Genomic DNA, 15,887 nt, shown 5'->3' with positions numbered 1-15,887 from the left:
CACTTAGCAAGAGTTGAAAACATAATACTCTAGGAACAGTACTCTCAGGGGTGAAATAAGCACATTCAGAATTACAGCATGATTTTTTTTCAGCATGTTGTTCATGCCACCAGTATCCAGGACTCACCTTTGCGGGTGGAGTCACAGGTTTAGGGACCAATCCTTTATAAACACTTGTGCCAGTTCCATTCCTTACTGACTGTGAATGAAGACTTCCTACTACCGGGAATCCAGATATCTGCAGCTCTTTTGTACTGCCCTTTTTAATGACCAGCATTCTTGGAGATCTAGATTTAGGATTCAAAGGGTACTCTAGAAAAAAAAAGAAGTGCATGTATATATGTGGGCATGTGTACACAGTCTTAAGTTTCTAGTTCATAACGTGCTGGATAGCCATACAGTCCAGAGCAAATAGGGGTAAATCAGAAACTTAGTCCAGTATTAGTTCCACAAATAACACACTGTACAAACCTGGATAAACACAGGTTCTGTTCCATTTTCTACAATCACCATTTGTAAAATATTTCACTTGGCAATGCAGGAATTTTACTTTCGGAAAGTAAAGATATTATTCAAAGAAGCCAGCTACACAGTTCTTGTTTGCAAATCTAAAATCCAAATACTCTTAATTGTTGATAGTTACCTAATCTTCAAAAGAGATTATGGTTTTCATATTTCCCTTTAAGGTTACTAAAATAATAATTACTTATATTTTTATTAACAGTGCAGTTTAGAGCCAAATGCTCCACATCGAGGCTCTATAATCATGAGACAAGAGATGTGCACTACTCTAGACCAAGGCAATGACCAGTTTCTCTATCTCCATGCCTCAGATGGGCATAAAAGAACATCTGAAGCTTACAACATTTCCATTAAATGCTGGAATTCTAACTAATTCCAACTAATTAAGAGACATACAGTCAGCTGTCATACTAAGTAACTGACATTTAGCAGTTTTAAAGAACACCTATTAAAAACAGTTCTAAAATTGTCAAAAAGTGAAAAAAATACTTTATTTTTTTGCACATGCATTCCACTGCTGCATTGACAGCCTTTTCCAAGATTACCTCCTCTCCCTGCAAGCATTGCTACTTCATGGCCAGAGTCACCGCATCCTACATTTAAAAAAACCTATCTTAAAAGCATAAGTGACTTTAGCTTGTTTAGCAGGTAGATGTTACAAAACATTTGTGATAACTGTATACTTAGCTCTCATTAAACTTTATGAAATGACTTTTCACAATACTCGCATGCTCCCATCACATATACACAAGGTACAACGGAATCTAACAGAAGCATACATTTTTAACAGGAATTAGAAGGGGATGGTAACATTCCTCCTGTCCTGAATATTGTTTCCTTTGAAAGAGAATAATAATAGCCTTAATTTCAGTTTTTCAATTACAAAACAAGGTTTACAATAGCAGAGCTATAATAAAGTAAGATACCAACCTGTAAGCTGTAACAAGCCACTGCACTGTAGCTTACAGGTTGGACTAGATGATCTTTAAAGGTCTCTTCCAAACCAAACCATTCTATGATTTTATGTAGCTAACAGAACTGTTCCTTCCTTTGCTTGTGAAGAGGGATATCCTAACAGCCTGGAAAGCTTGCCCTGCTTCAGATCAAACTGAGCCACATCATGCAGCAGCCACAGCCAGAGTGCTGCAAAGGTTGTAAAACACCCAAATTGCTATGTAATTTTTCCCAACTTGGTTAGGAAAGAATTTAGTTACTGTTACTCTTTTATTGAAAGATAACTGTATTTCCTAACTTTCACATGAAAGCTGCTAAGCACACAAAAGTAGAAAGCAATTGTTTAGGCTCCTGCAAAAGTTCTTAGCAAAAGTTCTTAGCAATTAGATATTTATATTGAGGGGCTGGCCTACATCTAGTGTTACCTAAGAGTGCAAAACATCCTCGGGATATACAAGAAGAATAATCAGCAAATTAAAGTACCATTTAAAATGAGCAACAAGTTTCAGACCTCTGTATTAGCAACAGTTTAAGTAGTAGTTTTTATGCTTAATTAAAAGTTATTTCTTCATAAAAGAAAAGTTCTTATTTTGAGTAAGTTTACTACTTTAAAACCTGTGCAGTCTAAAGCTGCCACTTTCTTAAGTCGAACAATCGACTACATAAAGCCCACAGAATTGTAAAACAGTAGCCAAATTTAATCAGGTAAGACATCTGTAAAGAATCCCAGACTATAGTTCAGTTCAAAGCCCACTCTCAGGATTGGATTTGTTACAAGTAATTTGTAAAGATAACCAACAGCTTAAGACATTTGCTTCCAGGAAGAGACCTTAAACCTCTGCAAGCTAACCTACTCTTCTCAGCCCTCCTAGGTTTCTCTCCAAACTCTTCCAACAGCTCTAATCACTCAGAAGTGTTCTTTTATGAAGTCTTCAGCTAGCAATCACATCACTAGTTTAGGTGTCCCACCTTCATTGCACTTCCTCTTGAAAATAAATGTGAAGATAAATTCTTGACATCTTTACAAAAAAGATGTATAGTTATTCTGGGAAAGAATCCCAGTTGTGGCTGCATCTACAGACCTACAGACTGATATTCAAATAGAATTGTTACCACTCTAACAAAAAGATACTTACATTGTAATAATATTGAAGTTTCCTCAATTTAATCTATACCTTTATAATTTAAATCTATACCTTTTTAATTTAAAAAAAAAATCCTATGTTTCAAATAAAACAACTTCAGATCTCCACTACATTTTTACATTTAAAAACATCAAAAATACTCACCCCACACACCTGCAGCTAAAGATTTATTCTGGTTTGGTTCCCTCTCATATTCAGGGTTCAAAGATGGCTGAAATAAAGTTTTATCATTATTTAAAAAAAATAAGTCTTGAATTCTGGGACCAATGAAATAAAGAATCACGATATTCAGCAGTATGACCTCTGCTGTCAAAGATTTTTAAATGGAGACAGACTAGACACTTCCCCCTGCAACCCAAATAGGTCAATGCTCACTTGTTTCTCTTCTCCAACAAAACATCTCAGGCATCAGTCAATACCATTACATGAACTGTCCAGAGAAAGCAAAAAACAGCGATGTATGGTTTCTTCAAAGAGGAAGTTCACCCTTCCTCTTACATCCTACAATTCCAGGTTGAAGCATGGGATCTCAAAGGGCCATTGGCAGAAAGATCACTTTGTTAGTACTTCAGATTTCCAGTAAGGTAACTGTGTAGAATTTAATACATACACATACCACAGTAAGCTGGAACCCAATTGTAGTTTCACTTAAACACTTAAGTGACAATAATAAACACATAATGATAAGAACTGGATATAAAAGGAGAAACAAGTTAGTGGACAAATGACTAACACCCTCTTACCTATGGGAAGGGTGATCCCTTATATGATGATCTGAAACTGGTGAAATCTCATGAAGTAGCTTGTAATGGACAAAATGGCACTTGCAGAAACAATGAAACCTTGTTTATTATTATTACAATTAACTTACAAAATCCTCCGCCTCAAACTGTTTGGGTACTTCTTTGTCTTCCTTCTTCCCAGTTTCATTATCAGGTACATCGTTTTCATGCAGTCTTTGGCCTTTTCCACAGTGGAAAGTGCTGGTACGAGCACGGGAACCTCCGCCATGATATCCCCCACGATGGTTTATATTTTCTGTACCATTTCTGCCTTGTGAACGCCAACCATTCTTCTCTTTTCTCCCAAAATGCCCTTAGATTTTCAAATTTTAAAGAAATGTAATTACAAACAATTTTAATAGAATATTCTACTTCTGCAAAATTGTTAGATAAGTTAGGTCAGCAGCTGTATACTCTGGCATGTGATAGCATAGTAAACTTAAGTTTTCATTCACAGAAGCGGCAGGGAAGAATCTTATAAGACAGTGCCAAAGAAAGAGGCAAGTAGTCCAACATTAAGACAAGTCAACCTCCTTTTCTGGCTGCTCATTTATATGTTGTTGGCTACAATATTAACTCCACACTCTTATTCTTCTTTAGAGAGAAATACACCTGGAATCACACTACTTTAACCAACCCTTAGTCATCACATCCTCTCCCAGAAGATCTGTCTTTCTATTACCTCTATTTTAGTACAGAATAAGAATTTAGCATAAGAGAGCTATTATCATCAGACTTTTTTTCTAGCTAGAGTGCTACAAAGCAATGATGTAAACTTATTCAAAATGTTCCACGAAAGCTAAATTATACCTCCATTAGGCCGTCCAAGGTTAGGATCAAACCCATCTGAAGAGTTGTGTCTTCTGCGATTTGCTTCATAACGATTCTCTGTCCACGAAAAATTTTCAGAATGTTTCTCAAAGTTCAGTGATGACTGTAAAGGAGCAAAAGTGGTAGACCTGAGATATCTGATTAATAACAAAACTGAATTATCAGAACTGTAACAAGCACATTACTCATGGTATATACAATTCATTTCTAAAAGGACTTTGAATGACAGATAATACAGCAGTCCTCAAGTATGCATATGTTCAGAGCTATGCCACCATCTCCAATGCTAGCAAAGTGGAAGCTGTATCTTCTGCTCCAGGACACTGAAACAGCGCTGAGGACCATTCTTGTGACACAAGGTAAAAAACCCAAGTGTCTATTTTGTGCTCTGTTCTGCTGCCAAAACAAGTGACGTGTCGCAGCCGAGGAAAAATTAAAAAAAGGTAAGAAAGGACAGGAGATCACAGTTTGGAAGGCAGAAAAGATGTCTGGGTTCTAAATTTGGGTGGTCAGAGACTACGTATGTGCATTCCATAGGAAGCGAGGAGTCGCTTCCACCAGAGGCAGTTGTACTCAAAAAAGGCCCAATTTATTAGTCATCATTATCACATAATAAGGCAAATGCAACTAGTTATGAAGTACAAATATAACCTAGAGTCAAAAGTGTACAGATTCACAAATATACTTAAAATTATTAGCTTATAAGTAGGCACTGTAGAAATTTTAAAGAAATACATCTTTAATATATCAGTAGGAAGTACTTTATAAACTAAAACCTTATATTGAGAATAGCACTCAAATCAAAATACGTCCTGACTAGAACTCATACTTAAGGGCATTAAACCAAAAAAGACCATGTCTTACAGCAGCTGTCTTCCCTATTACTTCTACCTGGCTTTACTATTTTAACCCTATAACATTTCTTTCGCTGTTCCATCTTAAAAATTCAAGAATAAATTTTCGTTCTGCAAAAGCAGTGCTTAGCCTTACTGTTGTTCACACCACACATCTCCCAGCGAGCGACAGCAGAGGGCTGTGTTACCCAGCACCTCCCTGCCACGCAGACAGCCTTTGACGCAGATGAAGCAAAGCCCCCTTCCCTCCCAGCAGACTTACTGTGCACATACATATCCATCGTATTGCACATGTACAAGAGATCCAACACATCCCAAGGCCGTAAGAGCTACAAATGCATAAATGCACAGCTGTGTGGAAATGTACTGTGTCAGCAAACTAAGCTTAACGATTCCAGGGAGTATCAACTTCACTGCACCCAAAGTATCAACTTCACTGCCTGAACCTCACTCCCTCTCCAGACTGAATAACATTCAGGAAAAAAAGTGCAGCAGTAATGGTGTATGTCTGAAAATGAAAGCCCCAAGTTTATTTCAGCAGTTATGATCCACTAACATCTAATCAAGCTATATTAATACTTAAAGTACCCCACTGATCAACATGACTAGGAGGGGAAAAAATAAAAAGACATCACAGTATTAGGTTTAAACTACTTTGGAAGACATATTGAAGAAAATTATTTCCTTCTTCTCATCTCCCTTATGCCTGCAAGAGACAATCATACAAAAAAAATGATACCCAAGTTCTACTAACAATGCCCCAGCAGAGCTCAAGGTGCTGTTCAAAAGTCAGTGCTTAAAATTCAAACTCAAGTAAGCAACAGATACATTTAAAATACAAAGCATGTATTTCCAAACTATACAGAAGTCAAATGAAGAGGGGTTGCCTTCTCAATTTGAAACCTGGGAAGTGAATTACTTCCTTGACAAACCTGGAGAGAGGGATAAAACAAAAAACCACAAGGAACTATCAAAAGATTTAAGTAGTTCAAAAATTATCATAATGAATCTCAATATTTAAATAAAAAATAAATCCTTATAAACAAATTTTCAACAAGCTGCCAAGAATTTCAGAAAGCTCCAGATCTGTTGATCATAGATGAAATTTTAGAAAATAGCTTCATGTGTTCATTTACATATGATACCCTTCTAATATTGGCTTTGGAGTTTAGCTTTCATTTTTTTGTATGAACTTTGAAGAACAATCACATTTTCACAAAGTATAACTGACAGCATTTTATATATAGTGCTTGAGTTGTACATGATATAAGGAATCTAAAGTCTCTAAATTGTGTGCAAAGATCATGCAGTTTGCATTTCCCCCACATGATGGAGGTATCAGTCTATCAAGCCTCTTATGGCAGAGATGACAGTAAACTTCGTAACCAACAGGAAACCTATTAGCAATTTCTGGAAGTTGAGAAATTATATGACTAGGTTCAGCGAGCCAAGAAAGAAAGCAACACAGATTTTTGAAGTATAAGTAGTCGTCTTATTGTTTAACATGAAGTAAGCTTGCAAAAATTGAGTTTACCAGTCTGTCTGCAATCTCCCCACACACGTTTTACAGCAATCCTTTCTGAAAAGTTTCATCCATGTCCCAAGATGGCTTCACTTTTCACAACACCTTCCCATTTCCATCTGCCCAACTGCAATACTGCACTGACGCAAATACAGTAGTTCCAGACCTCCGCAACAGCTACTGAGCAATGGATACCCAGCTATTTAGGTGGACTTTGCCATATAAGTGACAGGAAGATGATATAAAAGCTTATCCTTAAGAGGAAATTACCAGCAATAGGTGAGATGGATTTCAGTCAAGCTGTAACCTGTGTCAGTTACATTAAGAAAGCTCATCCACAATCCCAGCTTCCTGGCATCAGTTTTTTTCTAATGCTAGCCTTTACCTACGTAAGAAAAAGCCTCGGCTCCACAGGATCGAGGGGGGAAACCAAGCTCCTAAAGATACAATTCCTAAAAGCGCCTCTTCAGGGAAATAAAAACTGACCTGGCAGAGTTCAGTTTCTCGTTCTCAAGTCTAAACGTTGTTGATACAGTAGCCTCACCCCCAGCTCCATTCTGCATGAAACATGAGACATCTTGCCTTCCTCACCCGATCCTTCCTCTTCATCTCTATCCCTCTTATCTCCTCTTCTCTTCAGCTGCTTTGTTGATATACAGGAAGCAGAAATAAAAATCTATTCTGGGAAATGGAGGGGACAGGGGGCCACAACATTTGAGATCTGTCTTGTAGAGGAATGACAGGACAAGTCTTACTCTGTAAGCTAAGAATTACAACACATCGGGTAGGACCAAAAAGACTTTGCAAGTGTTTAATATCCAAATGTGCTGTATATCACAGAATGCTGATCACTGAGGAAGGAGGTAACGTAAGGAAATAAGCTCCATTTCAAACAGTGAAACACAAAGACTATTATAGAGAAGGCATACAACCACAGAGCTTTTGGAAGAAATGAAAGAAAGTCTATCTAAACTCCTTGAGGCAAAGATTCATGGAAGAGAACCCAATCCACAACATATACTTGTAATGAAATCTTCCACAATTCAGGAATGAGGTGACAAAAACAACCCATACCTCAGATACATTTGAGTGGTACTGGAGTAGTTCTGGAACTTACTTTTATTCTGCTATATTGACACTTTAAGCATGCAGGTAAAGCTCTTCCAGCAGATTCTTGAAATATGTGGTGAAGATTGTTTTGTGATTGTGACACCATATTAAACTAAGCTCTGATTACCTTTCCAATTGAAAATGTATTGAATTGGAAAAAGCCAATCAAAAGAGATATATCAGAAATCAAGTAGAATGAAAACAAACAGATCACAGGAACCATCCTGGAACAGACAGGCCTGATGTTCCCAGAACAGGAGCTAAGAGTTGCTGACAGACTATACTAAACAAAGAAGCTAGCTAGGTCAGTGCAGAAGATAGATAAATAGAGCAATGTGAATAAGGACACTCAACAACCTGACTAAAAAAAAAAAAAAAAGGCATGTGTGTATAGTGTGTGTATATAGACATATATAAGCAAAGCAACGGAAACACAACTAATACTGACGGTTAACTGCATTTAACAATAGCACAAACAACCTATTTCCGTAAGCTTATAAAGGCTAAACATTTTCCATGGACATGCAAGACAGCAAGAAATTTACATAAATACATTAAAGCAAGACAATGCCACCCTCATAGCTGCAGATATGGATATTGCATTCAAGAGATTATAACGAATAAGACAGGTCTACAAATAGGGAAAAAGATGACAGGAGTTTGAATATCCAGTGCTGTCCCTGCTTCTGCGTTTGCACAAATTAAGAAAGAGTAGAAGGATAGGCCAGAAAAAAAGAAACATTTATGAAACAGACATACTCATGACTTCCTAGAATATTCACAAATCCTAACGATTCAGAGATTGCTATTTCCTGTTTCCAAGCTAATTGTCCCATTGTATAAAGTGAGTAACACTAGCCTAGATGAAATACCCAGAGTGAAGATGCACAACTATTTGAAAGAGCCACACTCCACCAGTAGTAACAACCATCCCACCAGCAACTGAAGAGCCATTTCAGAAGGTCTATTTCAAAAGCATTTTTTTAAATCACTTGGATGACAGAATAACACTTTTGTAAAATTTATAGGACACAGAGCAAAAGCAGAAGCAAGCACATCAAGCATATGCCTCTGTCTTGATACTTCTAGCACAAAATACAATAATTGATTTTAAACTCCTGATGAAGGCAATCTTCATCCAACAACAGCTCTGATAATGTGGCCAGGCACATGCTTCTTTCCATGAACTCAGCTGCTCAAGCAACAAACTCTACTGGAGGTATGAGCTTGACAACCACAGTACAACTACTTAAATCACAACAACAAGACTTGCTAGATATCATCTGTTATCACCCTATTCATAGAAAGATTTGCATTTTTATTATGATTGAGGTTATGACATTTAGATTTCTCTAATAATGAGAGTGCTTGTTCTAAAGAATAACAAAGAACATACCTTTGTAGATGATGGGGGAGTAGGAAAATTAAGCCAGGCTGGAGCAAAGTCATGCTGCGCCATTTAGGTCCAGTCTCTCCGAATCAATGAAACAAGGCTTCAGCACCTCATGGCAAGTCCCTGTAATTGGAAAAACAAGAAATGAGTACTTTTCAGATGCTTATGTCATGAGAAGATTATACTTGGGGTTTTTGCTCATTATTTCCTTTCTGTTTTCTGGTATTATTTTCTCACACAGATCTGGTTTAGAATCTAACTACCCTCATCTCATTTATAGCATCATATTTGTGCTTCTCTTACCAAAGTGTCACACTTATCAAATATATCGCAGGTATCAAGAAAATACAAATGTAACATTCCTTCATTTCCTCTTATAAATGGGATGAAGCATTTTCTGTAAGGTCTGATCCAGAAAGCTGTGGCAAAATTAGCTCATTGAAAGACTTTCTCGTACTATCTAGAACAGATTTCAGGAGGTATTTCATTAGCTTCCTAGAAGAAGCTGATTTTTTTAATTACACCCTAAAAGTTAGTCTTAGAGGCCGTATTAAGGTTCCTTATTAAAAAACTAGACGCTCAGGGCAGCCCCAAAAACCCGTATTATCTCTAGAGTCAATGGAAACAGAGTCTACATGTCCAGAAGCAGTGTCAAAATCCAGTAAAATTCTCTAGTTTGAAAATGGAGAAGAGAAAATAATGGCTTAAGATTAAAACCCAAGAACACCTTTTCTAACCCACGCTCTCCCCACAGGCAGGAAAACATCTCTCAATAAGCAAGAGAATGCAAGATAATGTGAACTGTATTACCTGAAGTTGAACTATAGCACAGAAAGGAAAGAAACGGATGAAACACTGCCTGAAATATAAGGGTATCTGAATCATACTCTGCAGCTAGACACTGCAAAATTGTCAATGATTCGAAAATATTTTAAGTATGATATACACACTATTAGACATTCAGCTAGTGAAAACATAATAAACACCCACATGCATTTCATAGGGAGACCCAAATAAACGTGTATTCCACATCTGCCTAACAAGAGTGCAGATCTGTTAGTCAGTAAGCAGAGATGTAGTTCATTTTAATCTAAGGCTGCTGTAACATGAGTAAGTATTAGTAAGAGCTATGGAATCTGAACTTGATAACTGATAATTATTGTTGTATTCTGGCCTGAACCAGGCTACTGCAGATTTCCAGTGATAGACGAGAATGTTCCAGATTCTAAAGGGAAGTCTAACAGATCTGTAAGCGTTAAACTGCACTTAGTTGAGCTGCCAGTTCTTTTTTATGCCGTGAGCTGATACTTAGGTTTTTAGGTACCTCCAATACCAGAGTTAAACTGTAAGGTAAGATGCACAAAATCTACTACTGTTAAATAGAGACAAGTTTAAAGGTATGTCTCACCCAAATAACTTGTTATAAATTACTCTGTTGAAGTTATCCAACACTCTCTCAACAAAAATTACAGAGAAATTTTCTAAAGAATCCAATTATGTCAGACTCATTAAAAAAAAAAGAAGAAGGATCTAGAGTCACAGAATCATCACAAAAATGGCTTCTCTTTCTAACACAAACCAAGTTTACTTTTACTGATTAATCATGTTAAGCAATGGTATAGAAACAGAAAAGGGTATGCTTTTACAGATGAACCAATAAAAGAGATGCCAAATTAAGAAATGGCAAATTAAATGTGAGCAGGGTCCAGCAAGAAAAATTTTTTTTTTCTCCTTCTCTCAGATACAGTTCTCATCTCCAAGCAGGAGAATCATGAAACCTTTACAAAGGATCAAGAAAGGTTTCAATACTGGAAGATCAGCACAACAACAACAAAATCTTCATACCAAGGCACTTACAGTCTGAAAAACAAAGGGAGAGATTAGGTTTATACTGAATAAGAACATAACAGAGGATCCAGGACTTATTACTAAGTTATTGGTGAATCAGCTATTAGGTATGGGACAAAAAAGGCATTAACAATGTGATTTCTTCATAAATTCATCTTACTGTTTTTAGAAAACTAGTCAAGCTTCCTAACGTTACTATTTCTCCAACTGCCATGAAAAGAGTTTATTCTTAACTAACTAATATTTTGCATATAAATCAAGGGCTCAGCGAGATTTGGTGATCACCAAGTATCCAAGGACTGGAAAGATGTTTTTAACAGACCTTTGTCCACAGCTCACTGATACTGGGTGTATATTTCTTCCCGCAAAAATTATTCTGGAAGCAGATTCAAGTCTTCCTCATGGTCTCAGTTCTTCAACTAAAAGCTGTAAAAAGGTTTTTGATAGTGCTGCTGTCAGACAAATCAATCCCTTTCCTACAAAGCAGTATAGTGAAGTGGTAAAGACAGAGCCAAAACTACACAATACTCAGAGTGCAAAGTCAGCAGCAGAGTATCTGTAAATTTCAATAAGCTCATAAAAGAACTCTTTTAGGCCTAATTTTTCCAGCTAGTTTTGATAAAAGAACAGCAGTAAAAAAGGCACAGATGTATTTTTAGAACACTACCTGACCAATGTCACAGGTTTACAGTTAAAGACTGCCAAGAAACGCAACTATTGAGGATACTGACCTCCACACCACCAAAGTCAAGAAAACACTTTCTCTCATCTGATTGTACATATTATTGGTCTGGCAATTAGACGTGGGAAAATCAAGTATCTTCATTATTAAATCTTACTAACTTCTAATAGGCACAAACACCCTAGCAATAATTAAATTGGGAAACAAACAGCAGATCAGGAAAGGACAAAACTCAACATCTTTTTTTAAAACTATATTGTAGAGTACATAACCTACCCAGCTTTAAGTTGCCAATTCCATGTTTTACCTGGCTTCATAAATACTCTTACAGATGCTGCTAACTTTCTGATGTTACCAACAAGTTTGTCCTAGAATGTGTTTTAATATAAAAACATTTTCATTACAAGTATGAGCTCTGTTTTGATGATCTGGCAAATATTCAATAGCTCTAGGATACTCATTCTCAGGAACATATTTTTGGTAAATTGAAAACAGATCACAAGAAGTGAGAATGGGATGTCAGCAAGATCACTCTGCTGCCACAGGCAGTGTTTACTATGCTTAAACCCTTCGTGATCAGCTTGGTTGCCAAACACCAGTTTGTTCCTTGCTTGCTTTCCAATTTCAGTTGGGCCAATAACTTGAGACCACCACGTTATTCTGCAACACATCCCATCACTAGAAAGGTTCCTTCTACCAGGTCTGACCTAAGCCTTTTTCTTGCTATTCCAGTTCATTGCCTAAACTATCCCCACCAGTCGAGATGTTTCTGCATTCTGTGTCCCCTGAAGCACTTGCAACCTCTATGCAGATTCATACTATCTACAAATTCAACAAGCATACACTCTATTTCATGACTGAAGTTATCAATAAAAATACTGAAGAGACTTCTTTAGAAATTTACTTGATACATCCTTCCAGCTTGACATCAAACAAGAGCTGCCTTTACGAAGACTGAGGAGCCCCTAAGGCAAATAGGTAACACTGATTAGCAGTTTACTTTAGAAGAACAATTCTGCCTTTCAGAAACATAGAACTACTTCTAAATTAAAAACAAAAAAAAACCCACACACACAAAAAAAAAAACATTTAAGTATTTTAATAGAATGAAAGTCAGTACTATGCACCCATACAAGCCTTTTCAGGAATCTGCTTTAATTGAAGAATCCATTTGTCTGCTAGCAAGCCTTCTCTTACATACACACTACACAACAGATCAACCGCTGTTCATTAACACTGATAAAACAGCTTTTGTACTCCCAGTATTAATACAGCTATCAGAATTAAGCTTATTGAGGTAAACACCACAGATCCAAACACAATTCCACTGCTTCCAGAAACTCTCTTGGTAACAAAAGAGTAGGCCCAAAATTTATCATTGAATGTTTAAGACACCAGTCCCTAGCAGCAAACACTCAAAATATATCTGCCATTCTTTAACCAGAGTGTCATATAAGCTAACTTGGCTCAGGTTGTCTATTACTGAAGCAGAGCTGCACAGTTCTAGAAAGGTAAGAAAAAGATACCAAAATACTACTATCCTCATACTATTAACACTCAAATGCATCTAAATTTCTTTAATCAGACTGGTCAAAATATTTGGTCTCATCTCACCAACAGCTTCTGCTGTCTGATTCAAGTACTGCGTAGAGACTTCAGAAAAGAAAGTCTTCCATAGCCCATAAATGTAGATAAAATTTATGCTTTGCTGTGTTGTGGATAGCAGAATAGTTTACAGCAAAGAAGAAAAACGGTTCTTAAATTTTACTTCTTGTGGGGGATCTGAGATAAGTCTGTAAAGCATTTTGTTTCAGGTAACATGCAATAATTATTCCAATATTCAACTACATAAAATTTAATTCTATAGTTTTGTTAAGTATGATATTCAATAACAACGCAATGAATGCCACGGAATAACGAACAGCTGGTTCCAAGTGATGTACAGTGAAGAGATTTGTCATAAATGTAACTCAGTCATCCACTTTGAGCCACACTAGCAGCTGAAATAAGAACACTGCACCAACTATACTTAACCAACATCCAAAAAAGGTTGGGCTGGGGTTTTTTATGGTTGAGTCAATAAGGTCCTTTTGTGACAGAAACTATTTTTCACCAGTTTTAAAGCAGCTGGAAACACTACTTTTTAAACAAACTTATTTGTGTCATCTGAAGAGTATTTGGGAAAATTTAATATATTGCCTCTGTTTTAGAAAAAGTAACATGCTGAGAAAAGGGAAGCAGAAAGCCACTGCATGAATCAGGAGCCCAGACTTCTGTGAAAAGGTTAAGAGAAAACATCTAGAGTTAACTCCCAAAACTCTGCAAAAACAACAAAAAAATGGAACCAAAACAACTATCATTAGTTTAGCTTGTGCTTACCAAATTAAATGAAGAAATCAAATATTAAACAGTATAGTCAATTTTCCCTGCACTACTACATTTTTCTTTTTTAAATCATCACAGAAAAAGATACAAGTAAAATCACACTTAGAATAACAGCACAGAAATTTAAAATTTTACTTGGTGCACTAATGAACTATTCCAGTGATCAGGGACAAGAAAAATCTAAGAAAACTACTTATTTTGCTTTGCCTCACAAAATGAGGACCTAAGATACATTTAAACAGTGGTTATAAACATCTGAAGGAGTTCCACCAAGAAAGGAGATGCCTTAATCCAAAACACTGTAAGAATCACAAGAAGATACCAACCATAGTAGATTTAGGCTGGACACACAGTCCTGAAAATCAGAAGAACAAGATTCTAGAACTTTAAGACTTAAGACAAATATTTGAACCTGTCAATTCCTATTATGCGTCTAAGTCAGAAACTAATAATTGTAACTAAAGAGTTTAATGTGTAGCACAATGCACGCGCACAAAGATAACATAGTAATGTTTTACTTTTTCCCATCTTAAGGTGGTAACCATATGAGAATACTGTTTCCCCTCTCTCCCCTGCTACTTCAAATCATTATAGTATTTAAAAAACAAACTTTTTAAGCGTGGAGACTACCCACTACAACGAAAGTATAAATCAAACTCTTTTTTTTCCCCTGCAGTAACAGATTGAATTCAGTATGGTACAAAAGCAGAAAACACACTGTATTCCTGAACTTTTGGATTAACTTACTTTCAGATTACTTTAGCAAAGTGCTTCTTCAAGCTTCATCATCATATATTACAATTTTCACCTTATCTGCAACCTTTAATTCACTACTAGTGGGACAAAATACGGAACAGCCAAAATGACTAACATTTAAGTTTTGTTTGCAAAGCTTGTTTGTAAGCTAAAAACCTCCATGTAGTTAGCACATAAAACAGGGGCATGAAATACATAGAACAAGGAGATGCAGTTGAACAACTATCCGTAACAGAGTTATGGAATACATCTCAGGTTTAACAAACACAATTTCTTACATTTTAATAAAATTTGTCTAATTTCTTGCAGTAAAAAAATTTGTTTTTTAAATCTCTTCCCCCTCCATGCTCATGGGGGGGGGGCTTACTTACTCTTTCTCATACCATTTGCCCTAAATTAGGGAATCCTGCCACCACAACTATGTCAGTTATGGATTTCACCCTCCTTCACTCCTGAACGATTTCACCAAACAGGCAGACTGGCAATATGTGGCAGTAGTTTCTAACCACTAGCGAAGCGTGAGAGAATTACAAGCTAAGCATAGTGCAGAACCCTAGCAAGCATCTATTAGTCCAGCTTATATCTCTGCTTAGCACATAAAAAATGGGAATACAGTGCAGTCATATACCAACCTCATTGCAGACAGGGTAACTGTAGTCACTAGACAGAATTGGGTGCATTTACTAACTCACTTCATTGCAGTGCTAAACCAGGAAGCAGGTGTGCTGCCAAGAGTTATGGAGCAAAAGAATTAGGGAAGAAGACAGACCTAGACTTTTTATTTTTCCATGCCAGGCATCTATAAAATGCTGGAAACAATTAGACCTGACAAAGCTTTAAAATAAAATAAAATTTAAAAAAACCAAGTCTCCAACTCAAACACTGGAACACTTATGACCTAACCTGACTTCCTTCATATACTAGAAACTCATATAATGTCTCCTGCACTGCTCCTGCTAACACAGCGAACAAATAGTAATTTCCTTCACAAATGTCTTCAACCTGGTCTTAAACATATCATCAAGAAAACAAAGGCTACCGAGGTCTGGAATAAACCGGTTACACAAAGAATAATTTAAGTGACCATTCCTGCTCCCTTATAA

The 15,887-nt window shown here is 36.6% G+C and overlaps 1 protein-coding gene across 5 annotated transcripts in view; it reads right to left on the bottom strand.

Annotated features, from left to right (window-relative positions):
• Positions 1-15,887, bottom strand: part of GPBP1 (GC-rich promoter binding protein 1) — a 44,358-nt gene that overhangs the window by 11,578 nt on the left and 16,893 nt on the right. For 3 of the 5 annotated variants that reach the window (XM_075488304.1, XM_075488306.1, XM_075488305.1), the window contains exons 4-8: positions 9,117-9,236; positions 4,214-4,371; positions 3,493-3,716; positions 2,766-2,832; positions 128-312 (exon numbers count right to left, since the gene is read on the bottom strand). In XM_075488304.1, the coding sequence (XP_075344419.1) occupies positions 128-312; positions 2,766-2,832; positions 3,493-3,716; positions 4,214-4,371; positions 9,117-9,169 (687 nt within the window). In that variant the 5' untranslated portion in view covers positions 9,170-9,236. Of the gene's footprint in view, positions 1-127; positions 313-2,765; positions 2,833-3,364; positions 3,384-3,492; positions 3,717-4,213; positions 4,372-9,116; positions 9,237-15,887 lie in introns of those variants that run through there. The other 2 variants (XM_075488307.1, XM_075488308.1) reach the window with 2 other exon arrangements.

Source organism: Mycteria americana, chromosome Z (genome assembly GCF_035582795.1).
Source record: "Mycteria americana isolate JAX WOST 10 ecotype Jacksonville Zoo and Gardens chromosome Z, USCA_MyAme_1.0, whole genome shotgun sequence".
NCBI lineage: Eukaryota > Metazoa > Chordata > Aves > Ciconiiformes > Ciconiidae > Mycteria > Mycteria americana.
Note: the sequence above shows the minus strand (reverse complement) of the source record. Positions and strands in the feature narration are given on the sequence as shown.